The 12,888-nt window shown below is 27.6% G+C and overlaps 2 protein-coding genes across 5 annotated transcripts in view; one reads left to right on the top strand and one right to left on the bottom strand.

Moving 5' to 3' along the window:
• The window catches only part of LOC107441018 (sodium- and chloride-dependent glycine transporter 2), a 29,531-nt gene extending 19,479 nt beyond the window's left edge, over positions 1 to 10,052 (top strand). For both annotated transcript variants that reach the window (XM_021147542.4, XM_043039171.3), the window contains exons 11-15: positions 724 to 852; positions 2,537 to 2,636; positions 4,460 to 4,560; positions 7,336 to 7,491; positions 8,052 to 10,052. In XM_021147542.4, the coding sequence (XP_021003201.3) occupies positions 724 to 852; positions 2,537 to 2,636; positions 4,460 to 4,560; positions 7,336 to 7,491; positions 8,052 to 8,228 (663 nt within the window). In that variant the 3' untranslated portion in view covers positions 8,229 to 10,052. The remainder of the gene's footprint in view (positions 1 to 723; positions 853 to 2,536; positions 2,637 to 4,459; positions 4,561 to 7,335; positions 7,492 to 8,051) is intronic.
• Positions 10,053 to 11,135: 1,083 nt separating this feature from the next.
• The window catches only part of LOC107441019 (MBT domain-containing protein 1), a 38,329-nt gene continuing 36,576 nt past the window's right edge, over positions 11,136 to 12,888 (bottom strand). For all 3 annotated transcript variants that reach the window (XM_043039175.3, XM_043039172.3, XM_043039174.3), the window contains exons 13-14: positions 12,637 to 12,725; positions 11,136 to 11,298 (exon numbers count right to left, since the gene is read on the bottom strand). In XM_043039175.3, coding sequence (XP_042895109.1) covers positions 12,661 to 12,725 — 65 coding nt within the window. In that variant the 3' untranslated portion in view covers positions 11,136 to 11,298; positions 12,637 to 12,660. The remainder of the gene's footprint in view (positions 11,299 to 12,636; positions 12,726 to 12,888) is intronic.

The raw sequence follows: 12,888 nt of genomic DNA on the forward strand, positions 1-12,888 counted from the left end.
ACCCCAATTTGCAAAAAAAGGAAAAACTCAATGAACATAGAGAACTCTGTGATCTTTTAAAATACAACTTAACGGCAATATGTTGATTTGTCAAGGTTTTAAGCGCAGACGACTTGAAAATGTGGCTAAAAGAAAAACGCTTTTTGGAAAAATTCAAATACTAAGATAACACACAAAAAAAAAAAAACATTTAATGTTTAACTTTAAAGTATTAAGCCACGGTCAAGTAAATAAGAAAAAAAAATTTGTTCCAAAATAACCACTTTGTCTTAATCTTTTAAGAAACAATTGAAAAATATGAAAATGCTTGTTCTGATGTCACCACCCTTTCATAGTTTTCTAAAATGAAATTAAAAAAATTTTCCTTTCAAATATTTTTTAATAAATTGGCTTTAAATAGTTTTTAGTTATGATTTTAAAGTAACTGTATACGTAACACTAAATAAACTGGACACACACAACCAAAAATAATGTTTTATTAGTAAGAAATTTGTTATTTTTAGAAATTTAAAATGTAAGTTTATATAGCTCTTATTTTAGTTTGTGAATTAACACTCGCGTTTGTTGCTTGGAGTGGATATTAGATAGTGAAGAAATTATTGACACAAAATTTTAATATAGCTCTCAGCTTTTTTTGAATTCATTACCTGTCTTTAAAAATGAAAATAAAATTGGTGTAAATATAAGGCATGTCTTTACATTCAAAATTGTTTTATTTTACAGTTCTCCTACTTGGAAAGCTTCTTTACAGCCATATATGATGAATTTCCCCTTCTCCAAAAGCGAAAATCTCTCATTAATTTGTTCTTTTGCATAATTCTCTTCATTTTGGGATTGCCATGCGTTACAGAGGTATGAATCAAGTACTCTTATACTTTCAAAATTAAAATTAATAGCAACATTTTAGTAAATTTAGAAACACCTTCTTTCGACAATTTAATGACATCAGTGATCTGTTTTAAGAACACATTGAAAGTCACTTCAGTCATCGATGACCGACACTGGCCATTTAGGCCATGTAAGTCATCAGTGATTGATAGTGTAAAATATGATGTAAATCTAAAAAAATACATTGTTTTGAGTAATCACTATAATTTATTTAAAATTTATATTTATTTCAATCTCTTAGTTGTGTACTTCCCATGGCTGTACCACAATACGAACGCTTCTAAACAACGCGTGTGGCCCAACAGGGATTTCCTTAAAAATGCGAGCCGTTTTCAACGTGCTAAAAGCATCTTATTTAATGAATTGGCAGAGAAATAGAGTACTATAAATACAGGGTGTACTGTAAACACCACCCTTGATATATATTTTTAGAATCCTTCTCATAAAAGGAAGTTATAGTATTACTAGTGAAGGTTGCAATTTAATAAATATTTAAGCGAGAAAAAATCTAGTGAATCAGACATTTAGAAGTTATCAGAGAAGATTCAGACATTATTAGCGAATCAGAAGAATTACATTTAAGTAATATTATTCCTTGTTTTTTTTTTTTTTCATATAAATACAAAGCTATGGTTTCCTTTGTTCTAGTGTCATGATTCTATCTTTTTACCATATTTTAGAAGTTAGGCCATTTTTTAATCTCAATCCATGAAATTTTCATAGTTAGTTTTAATGATATTACTGTAGAAAGAAAATTTTTCGATTACTTGTTCTTCTACATTTATTCAGATGGAAATTAAAGAAATTTAGTTTTCTAACGCTCTAATTAAAAGCAAAAATATATTTTGGTATTTTTTAATTATAAAAAAGTCTAATTTTTCTTTTCATATTCAAAAATTTATCAATAATTTATTTTGTAAATTAAAAAATTTTAAATAACTGCAAATTTGAAAAATTATTATTCAGAAGTGAGTTGTGTTTGGAAGATTCTACCTTTAACACAGTAAAAAAACACTGCTGTTTCATTATATTATAAAAACATAAATTATTAAAATGCTAAATATACTTTTCCTTATTTTGACCTAAATTTATACAAAATAATGAAAATTATGTTTCGTAAAATTTCTGCGCCAAAGGGTTAAGATATCAAATATTTATTAAAATAAATCTTATTTTGATTTCAAAAAGACATATTTTAATGTACAGTTTGGATTTATTTTTTTAAATAAAGACTACACATCTATCAAGTTAAAGATAATTTATGCACAAAGCAATACTTTAATTATGCGAAAAAGGTCTCATCTGATAGGAACGGCTAATCTACAAATATAATTCTTTTCAGGTTTTGTTTTTTTGATCCCTTAATTCTATTCAACTAATATTTTAGATATTATATAGATAATGACATTTATTGTTTAAGATTGATACACAATAAACTAAAGAATGAAAATTCATAAATATAATAAGAAATTTAATTACACAGAAGTAAAACTTATTTTGCATTATTGCATATTTTATTAAAAAACATTTTAAAATATCCTGTCACATAAGAAGATACATTTTATTTATGTAACTGATTTAAGCATAACAGTGAATACATCTTTTGAAATATACTAAATGAAAATGTTTGATATGTAAAATATTGCAGGGAGGCCAATATGTTTTTAATTTGATGGATACATATGGAGGAGGCTTTGCTGGTATATGTGTAGCAATGTGTGAAATTATAGCTCTCATGTGGATATATGGTGAGTATGAATCACATTATTGATACTTTATTTTAAAACATTGAGTGCCATGCGTGTTTCTAATGAAAGGTCAAGTGCTGCTTTGAAGCACTTGTATTGTGGTAAAGCAATGAGAAGTGAACTACTAACATATATAAATAAATAAAATTATGATTTGTAATAAATAAATATTAAGTTATATAAATTTTCAGTAATTACTTAAAACAATGTAAATGTCCCACAGTGGACTGATCGTTAAGACATAGTTCCCAGCAGATCACCGAAGTCAAGCATCACTGGCTGCGGTCAGTGTGCGGGTGGGTGACCACTGGGATCAGTCTGCGTAGGGACCGAGTGCGTGCGGTATGGGTCCTCGTTAAACTGTTCTACCGTAAAGTGCTCGACTTCGCGTGCGGGTCGTCGGGCTACCGAAGCGGGGGTGCCATCCCTTCTGCAGAGGATCAAAATTGTGGTGGTATGTCTTCGGATCATCCTCAGGGATGTTTCTCAGACCGCAGACCAATAGCCCATTGTGCAGCTCTAGTGCGACGTAAATGAACAACAACAACATCATATTTATCGCTGTCAGTCACTGACGCAACTTAAACAGATAGTTCAGAGTCAGTAATCGATGACTTATGCAGGGGTAATTGTGGGTCCAACTCAAAAATCTGGAAAATTTCTTAAGTAAAATCCTTCAAAAAATTTATATTTTTATAAATTTAAATCATTTAAAATTTCAAAACATGATATTCTAAATGAATTATATGCAGCATAATTTAAATGAATAATTATGTGATTAAGTTTACTTTTATCTCTAATCACATTTATTATTCTACCAGAAAAAATATTTACAAATGAAAGAGATGCCAAGTATGAATTCTAGTTCTAATATTTTTGAATAAAATATACAAGAATTTTTATATATAAATGTGATCGATGATTTCTTGAAACTTCTGGACTTTGGATTTCGAGAACTTTCAGATCGCGGTTAGCGAAAAATCCGGAAATCCAGATTTTTTCCGAAGCACAATCACCCCTGCTTATGTTCTCAATGTGTTAATGTGTAAACGTAAAAAACATCACTCTTACATCTTACAGGGGACAGATGTAAATCTACATATAACCGAAAATTAAAAAAAATTAGTCATTTATCATAAAAAATAATTTTTATAACAATTTAACACTACTGTTAAAAACATTAGAAGTAGTAATTAAAAGTTAAAACAAAACATCTGGAAAAAAAATCCTGTCTTTTCATTCACATTTTGATAACATAAATGTAAACAGCACTTTCCATATAGGTAGACATGTAAGTAAAAATATTTCAGAGGGGAAAAATTATTTTTCAGAACTTTATCTAGAGTTTTCTGGATTTGAGCCAAACATTAATGCATGTTTTTTTAAGGGGAGGGGGGGGGAACTGCATATAACTGATCATTTATGTTTTAACCATTGCGTAAATGGACAATTTTAATAGAATTAACTGGAACTGCCATGAAACAACATATAAATGTAAAAAGACACATAAATGAATAAGCAGTTTTACTTTATATATATTTTTTATAAAACTATGTAGTTTTATGGGGGATTATATGGAATAATAGCAAAGTCAAAGCTATGAAGAGGGGTGGAACAAGAAATGGTACTTTTTATGCAATATTTTCTAGTGTCAAATATATAGTTTGTCTGGCTAATACTTAGCTAATCAACAATAATAGATAATCAACAATCAAAGCCAAATTTTAAGCAGAAAATTCATCCCAAAAATGTGTGTTAATTGTCATCACTAAAAACAAATTTGTCTGAAAATAAAGAATTTAAAAAATATTTAACATTTTTAGGTGCAGATAGATTTTCAGAAGATTTACATTTTATGTTAGGTTTTAAGCCAGGGATTTACTGGAGAATATGTTGGAAATACATCTCTCCCTTTGTGTTGTTGGTGAGTACAATTATAAATAATATTTAAATTAAGGGGTCACAGTACCTTTGCAACAATTTTTTAAAATAAAGGTATAATCATTAATTTTGAGGATGCTTTACATGCTCATTTAAGTTATAATCAATAATTTATCTTCAAAAAGTAATTAAACTGTTTAATTTTTTTAAAATTTTAAAAAAAGTTGAAAAAATTCTAAATTTTTAAATCCCTAAGGCTTTTTTATTTTAACATATTTTCAAAAAAAGTTTTTTTCATATTGCTTGCAATATTTATCTTAATAATTTTGTGCATTCATTTGTTGATATATCAATTAGAATATTTTTTATAGATTATTTTGTAAAAAAGTAGAAAAAAAAGGGTAAAAATTCCTGTTAGGTATATATAACATGCCGTAAAAATTGTAATACCTCATAAAATGCTTATTCCATGCACAGTTTAAATAAGTGTATTATACTCAAGATAAAAAAGTTTACTTCAAAGCTTTATCTTAAATAGAAAAAATTCCTTAGGGATTTAATTGAGATTAAGACACAAAATTATCATCTTTGCGAAAAAGCACTTTAAAGTCAGACTGCTGAGCAAGTTTCTGTACTAGAACAATTAAAAATCATTCATAACTTTTTTAAAAATGTAGATAGAGAGATTAATTTTTTTTCTGTACATTTGAAATACTTTGAAGTTTTATTATAAGCAATAAAAAAAAATTTGGTATTTTCGTCATTTTTTGGGTACTGTGACCCCTTAAATATGATTCATGATGAATACATTCCTTTTTCTTTTTACAATTAGTTATTTGTGAATTATAAATAACAAATAGTTTTAAAACCTTTATATAACTATTTAATTTTAAGTCTGCAAAAACTGTATACAATTTACATGCATAGAATTTGATCAGTAGACATATCAAATACTGTTCTCAGGGCTCCAAAAAGTTTTTCTAACCAAATAGAGTGAAATGGACCAAAACAGTGAAAAATGGGACTAAAAAAGTAAGAAGGGGACTTTGTCTAAAAAAGGAAATCAAATGTTTTTCTACAAATATTTAATTTTTAATACAAAACTAATAAAACTGGGAGGAGCACTGAATTCCATACTTTCATGCCATGAAGAATAGGATTTTTGCCAAACACAGAAAATCAAGCCGTGATGACTCAGGAGATAGAGCGTTCGCCTTCTAATGAGATGAGCCGGGTTTGAATCCCAGCAATGGTTGGTCGATATGAATTCCGCATCTGGCCTCCACTGACTGGTTAGTTCCATCAAAAAGTCCTCAACAAAGGCAAATTTCTCCCAATACTTGATCCAAGAGTTCCTTTGTCTTCTGGATTGGATTCAAAATTACAAGGCTAAGGAGTTGAACATTAGCAGTCGTAAACCCTTACTGCTTATAGTAAGCCACAGCTGAGTAAGTCATGATATAGAGATATTGCTTCTAGTAAGCCAAAATAAACTAAGCAACGATCTAGAAATATTCCTTATAGTAAACTACTATTTAGTGACTTTGCTTATAGTAAGCCATGACCCTACATAAAACAAAGGATTTCGTTTACTTATTGAAGATTAGTTGAGTTACTGTGATTACAAATTCTTAAAAATTTATTTTAATGCTATTAGCATAATTAGAAAATGTATGGTATTTAAATAAAGGAGTTAAATTACAAAGAAGAAGAAATATATACTCAAATTAAATAAAACTTCAGGACTCTGTATTTTCCAGCCACCAGCTAATGAAAAAAGATAATATTATTTATTTTCAAATAAAACATGAACATTCACAAAAAACTGTGGAAATTTCCGTTACAACAAACTTGCAACGGTAACCATGAAACATAGTGTGCAGTTGATGTTTAATAAAATAATATATGTAGGTTAATTAACTAAAGGGAATATTTTTTTAAGTCTACCCTTTATTTAATATTAAGGGTGATAAAAATAATTCAAATGAGCTAGTTTTAGAGCAATTTGGAGTGATATTTTTGGTGTTCAAAAGAATAATTTTACTACCATAGGAAATGTAATTAAAAAAATAATTTCTTTATAAACCATTTAGAAATTATATAAATAAATCTATTAGGAATACCAAAAAGTTATGTCGTTTCGGTACATAACTGATTTGTCGTTTTGATATTTGTTATCAAGATTTTATTTTTAATCAATAATGTATTCACCTTCGTTAACAAAAACCTTTCAATGCCTGATCGAAAATTAATCTAACTCATCGGAAAAAATGAATTGGTTTTTAAGACTAACGAACATTTAATGCACGGAAATGACATAACTTTCCAGTCCCCGTAATATTTTCATCCTTTGCAAAACTTTTTTTTGGATTGGGAAAAGTCTAGTTAAGCCTTGTAAAAAAATAAATGCATGATTTGGGACAGATTAACCAAAATTTTCAAAAAATACAATAAAATTGTAAATTTTGATATACAATAAAATAAAAATTCTGTTCACAGCTAGTGAGAATTGGGGCAGGATTGGAAATGTACATTAAATAAGTGTATTTTGGGACAATTATCACATTTATAAATATTATTACCAAGCATTAAAAAAAATTTAGACTAAATAGTTATAAAAATAAATACTATTTTAATATGTGTGAGATATTATCACAATAACTTCATGAAGTATTATTAAATATAGCATCTATAGTCAGCGCTACAGTTATAGAAAATAAAAGTATAAGATGCTATATAGATATATTATATACCTTTTACATAACATTACTTAAGATTAAGTGTTTAGGCAACTGAAATAACTTACTTATTTTTTCAGTTTATTGTAATTTATAGTATGTGCACACACAAACTTATTGAATATGGTGGCATACCTTATCCGCTTTGGGGCGACAGAATTGGATGGTGTCTATATCTTATATCAGTTTTACAAATACCCATATGGGCAGGAATACAGCTTTTTAAGCATAGAAAGGTAAGATTTAAATATATTTACACTTATGATTAAAATAATTATTCTTAATTATATTACTCTATTCAAAGAACATTATCCATAAAAAAATATATATATATTTTGATAGGAGCATACTGAAACGTTCTTAATAAACCTTTTTTTAAATTAAAATGTTTTAAATGTGTAGTATGTATATCTTATTAAAAATCTTTTATTGCACTGTTTACATTTGTAAATAAGTTAATTCTTAATACCTAATTTTTTATTTGTATCTCATTGTAAATGCAATTTGCAGCAAATAAAGAGACATATAAATAATAAGTAAAAAGAGATGCATAAATTCACAATTATAACATTAAATATTTTATATTTCTAATTTATTATTTGGTTATATGTTTACAACTAAGCTCCTAAAAGCTAAAAATGTATGTTTTAAATTGATATGTCAAATTATATTAATACAAACATACCTTCGTAAAATATTGCCGCATGATGCACGCATTATATAAAGCCTTTAAATAAAAAATAAGAAAAAATATTAAAAAAAATTCAGTCTAATGTTTTTAAGAATTTTTCTTTAGGATTGGAAAAAAGCATTCAAGCCTCATGCTGATTGGGGACCAGCAGATTCAGAGATAAGGCAGCGTTATAAATCTCATTTCACTTCAATGCATGAAAAAGAATATGTGATCAACACCATTACTGACTGCAATGGTAAATTGGAGACTAAATCTGCATTGCAAAATACCATTGTGTGAAAGCATTTGTGTAATAGTTAATGAATGCGAAATAGAACAATATTTAAATATTTTAATACTTAATCAAAACTCTATTTCTAGCATTATTAAGATTCATAGAATGTTAGTGTTTAGCAATCAAACTGGTTGATATATATAAGCATGATTGAGTACAATTGTGCAGAATTCTAAGTGAAAGTGTAACAAATAATGATTGAATAAACTACAACTGAGATCTGATCAAAAAATATTTCTACACAACTTATTTGTTAGAATTTTCTTTCACCTGATTTACTAATATAAGGTCTTATATAGTGGTGTAATCTTTCTTTCATGATATGTAGGCTTAAAAAAACAAACTTTTTTTTCTTCTGAAATATTTATATGAATAAGATTCATGTTTAAATGTGTTTAATTTTTCAACATAATAGCTAATTGCTTTTTTCAAAGAATATTCAAGCTTATTTTTTCCTTCTTTTGAAATAAAAGTTTCTGATTAGATTCCTAAAAAATTGATTTTATTGCATACAAATACAATAGAGCATTGTAATCCTAGTCAGTGTATTTTAGATGATGTTTTTAAGCTATTATCAAACTCGTGTACAGTGCGCCAAAAAAACCAAACTAACCACCCTGAATAACTTTTTATCTAATGATTGGATTTCACATTCTAGGACTCAATCTCAAATATGCTAATTAATAAGTGCGAACAATATCTAAGTTAAGAAATTAGAAAAAAAGTACTTTATCTGAATAAAGATAACCTCCCCCCCGACGAATTCAAATTTCTGACCCCTAATATATAGGGGGTAGCTGAAATCTGGGAAATAGGATTCTAGTAGGTAGGTCAGGAGAGCGCTGCAAAGTTTGGATCCCTTAATGTTAATTTTACCTTTTTACGTATTTCGCTATATCTTGAGAGCCTTTGAAGCGAACTGAATTTTTTTTACACACAACTATAAAATTCATTTATCTAAAGATAATTTAATGAAAAAAATTTCTTTTTGTAAATGTTTATCAATATTTTGCAGCATTTTAAAGAATATACAAAATGTAAAATCGATCAAATAGTTGCTGAGAAATTGAATTTCCCAGGAACCAAGACTGATTTGGCTCAATATTTTTATTTTTTCATACAAAATTGTATGCTTTAAAATGATTTTGTACCTTACAATTCAATTTTTTTTTTTTACCATTCTTAAACAAAATAATAAATATTTACCAAAAGTTAATTTTTGAGTGTAATTATCTTTGGATAAATGAGTTTTATAATTGTATGTAAAAATTGCTTAAAAATTTCTCAAGATATAGCGAAATATGCTAAAAGTAAAATTAATATTAAGGAGTCCAAACTTTGGAGTGCTCTCCCAACCAAACTACTGATTTGTAACTTAAAATATTGTCTGCACTAATTAATAAGCATATTTGTCATCACTCACCCAAGCCATTAAGATTGTGTTCTAGAATGTTTTTCAAGGAATGAGTTTTTCAAGGTGGTTGTTTTTTTTTTTTGTGCACTCTATATTCATAATAAAGATATATTTTTTCTGAAGTTATGCTTGTTATATGAATGTTGAAAGTTTTAGAAATTTGTATTATAGATATTTACAATATATTTTAAGAATTTTTTCATGCCATGAGATGAAGTTTAAGTTGATGGCAAATTTTAAAGTTCATTGATTTTATCATTTCTCCAAAGAGAGTTTCAGTAGTTTTATGATTGTATTTTCATTAACAAAAACTATTGAAAGTTTGATGTAAAAATACATTTCTATGTTAGAAGTTTAAGATAAACTTTCAATGTTTCTCTGTATTAAAAATAAATTTTGTTGTATATAAACTTCATTTTGTATCTTTTTTAATAAAAAAAATTAATTCATAAAAAAAAGGAAGACTGTAAAAAAGCACTCTGGTGGCCTGGTCGGTTAAGGAATCACTCACACCGCTCTTGGAGAACTAGGGTTTGCAAGTTCATTCTGACAGCCGACAACATAACAGACGCATATAAGTAGCAAGGTGTAATTTAAATCTGTTGTGGCTGAAAATACCCTGTTTGGTAGAAGAAACATAGAAAGAGAGGGTTCTAGTTCAGACACTGACCAGGTTCAAACTACCTGGCATTCCTGCCATGACCGTGGTTAAGGGATAGTACTGAAAAACTGGGTAAGGTGTTAGACCATGGCAGGGGATGTGTAAATGCATAGAAAGGAGTGAACATAAGGCATTCAGCATTTGGATAAAATAAAAAAAATAACCCACTTTTTTCTATCACACACTGGAGTGATGAGTTGAATTCTTATGAATACGAACTAGTATTTTAATACCACTTTTCTTGACAGAGAGAGTTCTTGTTGGACATAATTATTTACTAAATGGAACTGAAATTTTGGCAAGATCTATTGTCTCCCCCCCCCTCTTTCACAGATCAGAGTTTTAAATAATGGCAAGAAATGTAATTTTTAATTTAAATTTAGCTTAGAAGAAAACATAAATAAAATAATTTTTTGAACTTATCTTAATTTTAATTATTACATAAAATACTAATTTTTATTTACAGCTTTTTTTTGCATATTACAAAACTCATAATATGCCATAAAACTGCCTAAAAGGTAACTCAAATAAAATGTCCTAACTTTATATTTCCTTTTCATTAAAAACTCAGACTCTTTACATTTTAATCCAATAGTAATTAGAAAAGGTTCACAACGTCTGAGGTTTTCAAAGTGGAACATCCAACAAAAGGCAAAGCGCCCCAATTTTCTGGGATTGATTTTTCATCTTGCATAAAAAAAATTTATTGATAATAGAAGTCTTGAAAATATTAAGTTTATGTCATTCTGTAAAGTTAGTGTACATTGGGCTAGTTGGATTGCCGTGAGCAATTCAAATATATTTCATACATTTTGACTGCATGCATTGAACAGAAACTTACAACAATATACATTTTATTTAAAACTTTTCTTATTTACATCTTAAAAAAGTTTTTCATAATTTATTAAAATGTACAGTAAAACACATATTTACAATTGAAGATGCTTAAACATAAATGAGATATTCAGCTGAACATGAGAAGATGCAACATTATAAAGCACTGTAAAAAAAAGTTTTAATATAGTATGATATATTTATAAATTTAATAAACTAAATATAATTATATAGTTGGAAAGTGCTAGGCAATAGTGTAGCTAGACTCTTGGACAAACATAGAAAATGGTATAAAGTCAGATTAATGCAACAAACTTTTTTTTTTTCAATTATCTCTAACTCCTTTTAAGACTGACTTCATCTTGCTGATAATGACAGTCTAATTTAGGCTCATTTTTAAAAGTTCCACATCAACAGGATTTTTTTTACTAGCAAGATAATATTTTTAAATATCGCGATATATTTCAAAGACGATATGGTAAATTCAAAACGCCCATTTGTGTATTTACTTTCCAAGGCAATGATTCTATTGATTTTTTTGGCAGTTATTGCTTCTGATTTTCAATTTTTAAAATCTGATATTGTTTATACAATATTATTGATTACAACAATCAAGCCTTGAAAAGAAACAGGCATTTGAGTAACCACTATATGAAGAGTCTGATACACGTAATTTCATCTGTTTTTCGATAATTAATGTTAATTACTAATATTTTTAATGTGATGATGACTCACAAAATACGATGAAGGAAATAGGGAAGGGACTCCCCCCCAGCTAAATACGAGATTATCACCCATAAAATTACAATACAAAAAAATATTACGCATTCAATTAAAGAAATTTATATATATATATATGTCTTTGTAAACAGAGTTTTGTTATTTTAAATTAATAACATACATCTTTGTTATTATTGAAAGTATCTTGTAGAAAGAGATTAGTGATAGAGAGTTTTGTTGCAGAAAGCCTAAAAAAATTCCGCCACAGGGCTCAAAAGAAACCAATTTGAGACAGTTCCTCCCCTTAGTCTCAACTAACAGAAAACCACAAAACTGTTTCTAAAATAATTTGTAGCACTGCTTTGATTAACAATATATTGAAATTTATGAAAGAAAACAAAAGATATTTAAGTTCTTTTAGAGTCACATCTTGTATCATATTTCATTTGGAACAATTGTGTCTAACCTATTTCAAATGTTCTATTGAACAGGGTAACAAACAAACCAGTGTAGCTCATAGTTGTATGTTTCTTTAACAAAAATTTAAGTAAGCTTCGCCCATGTTTTGAAATTTATAAAATATTTTTATATTAAAATTTTTTCTAGCTTCGATCTATGTGGAATTTAGGGCATTTAACACTTTACCTTAATAAATGTCCATGAAAGAGTAAAAATATTTACTAAAATGTTTAAGATAAAAATATCAAGAAAACGAGTATTAAGTAACGAGTATTATAACTCAAAGAATTAAGAAGAAAGATGTCAAAAAATATTTAAATGTTACCTTTTCAACCTTGGAAGCTACAAACTACTCATCAGATTCTGAAGTATATTCTTCCAGATTAATTAAGGGTCTTGCACTTCTTGAAGGTCCTTAATAAAGGTTTAAAAAAAAAAAACATAAGTTACTGAAAGAATTTAACATCAACAAAATTAACTTAAAAATAAAGAGTAATGAAAGAGCATTTAACTGCTTTTCTTTATGCTTATGTCAGTGCTTGAAAAAATTTCACCGATTTTATCCCAATTTACCTTT

The sequence above is a fragment of the Parasteatoda tepidariorum genome, chromosome 1 (genome assembly GCF_982258835.1).
Source record: "Parasteatoda tepidariorum strain Cologne lab strain chromosome 1, Ptep-v5.0, whole genome shotgun sequence".
Classification (NCBI taxonomy): Eukaryota; Metazoa; Arthropoda; class Arachnida; order Araneae; family Theridiidae; genus Parasteatoda; species Parasteatoda tepidariorum.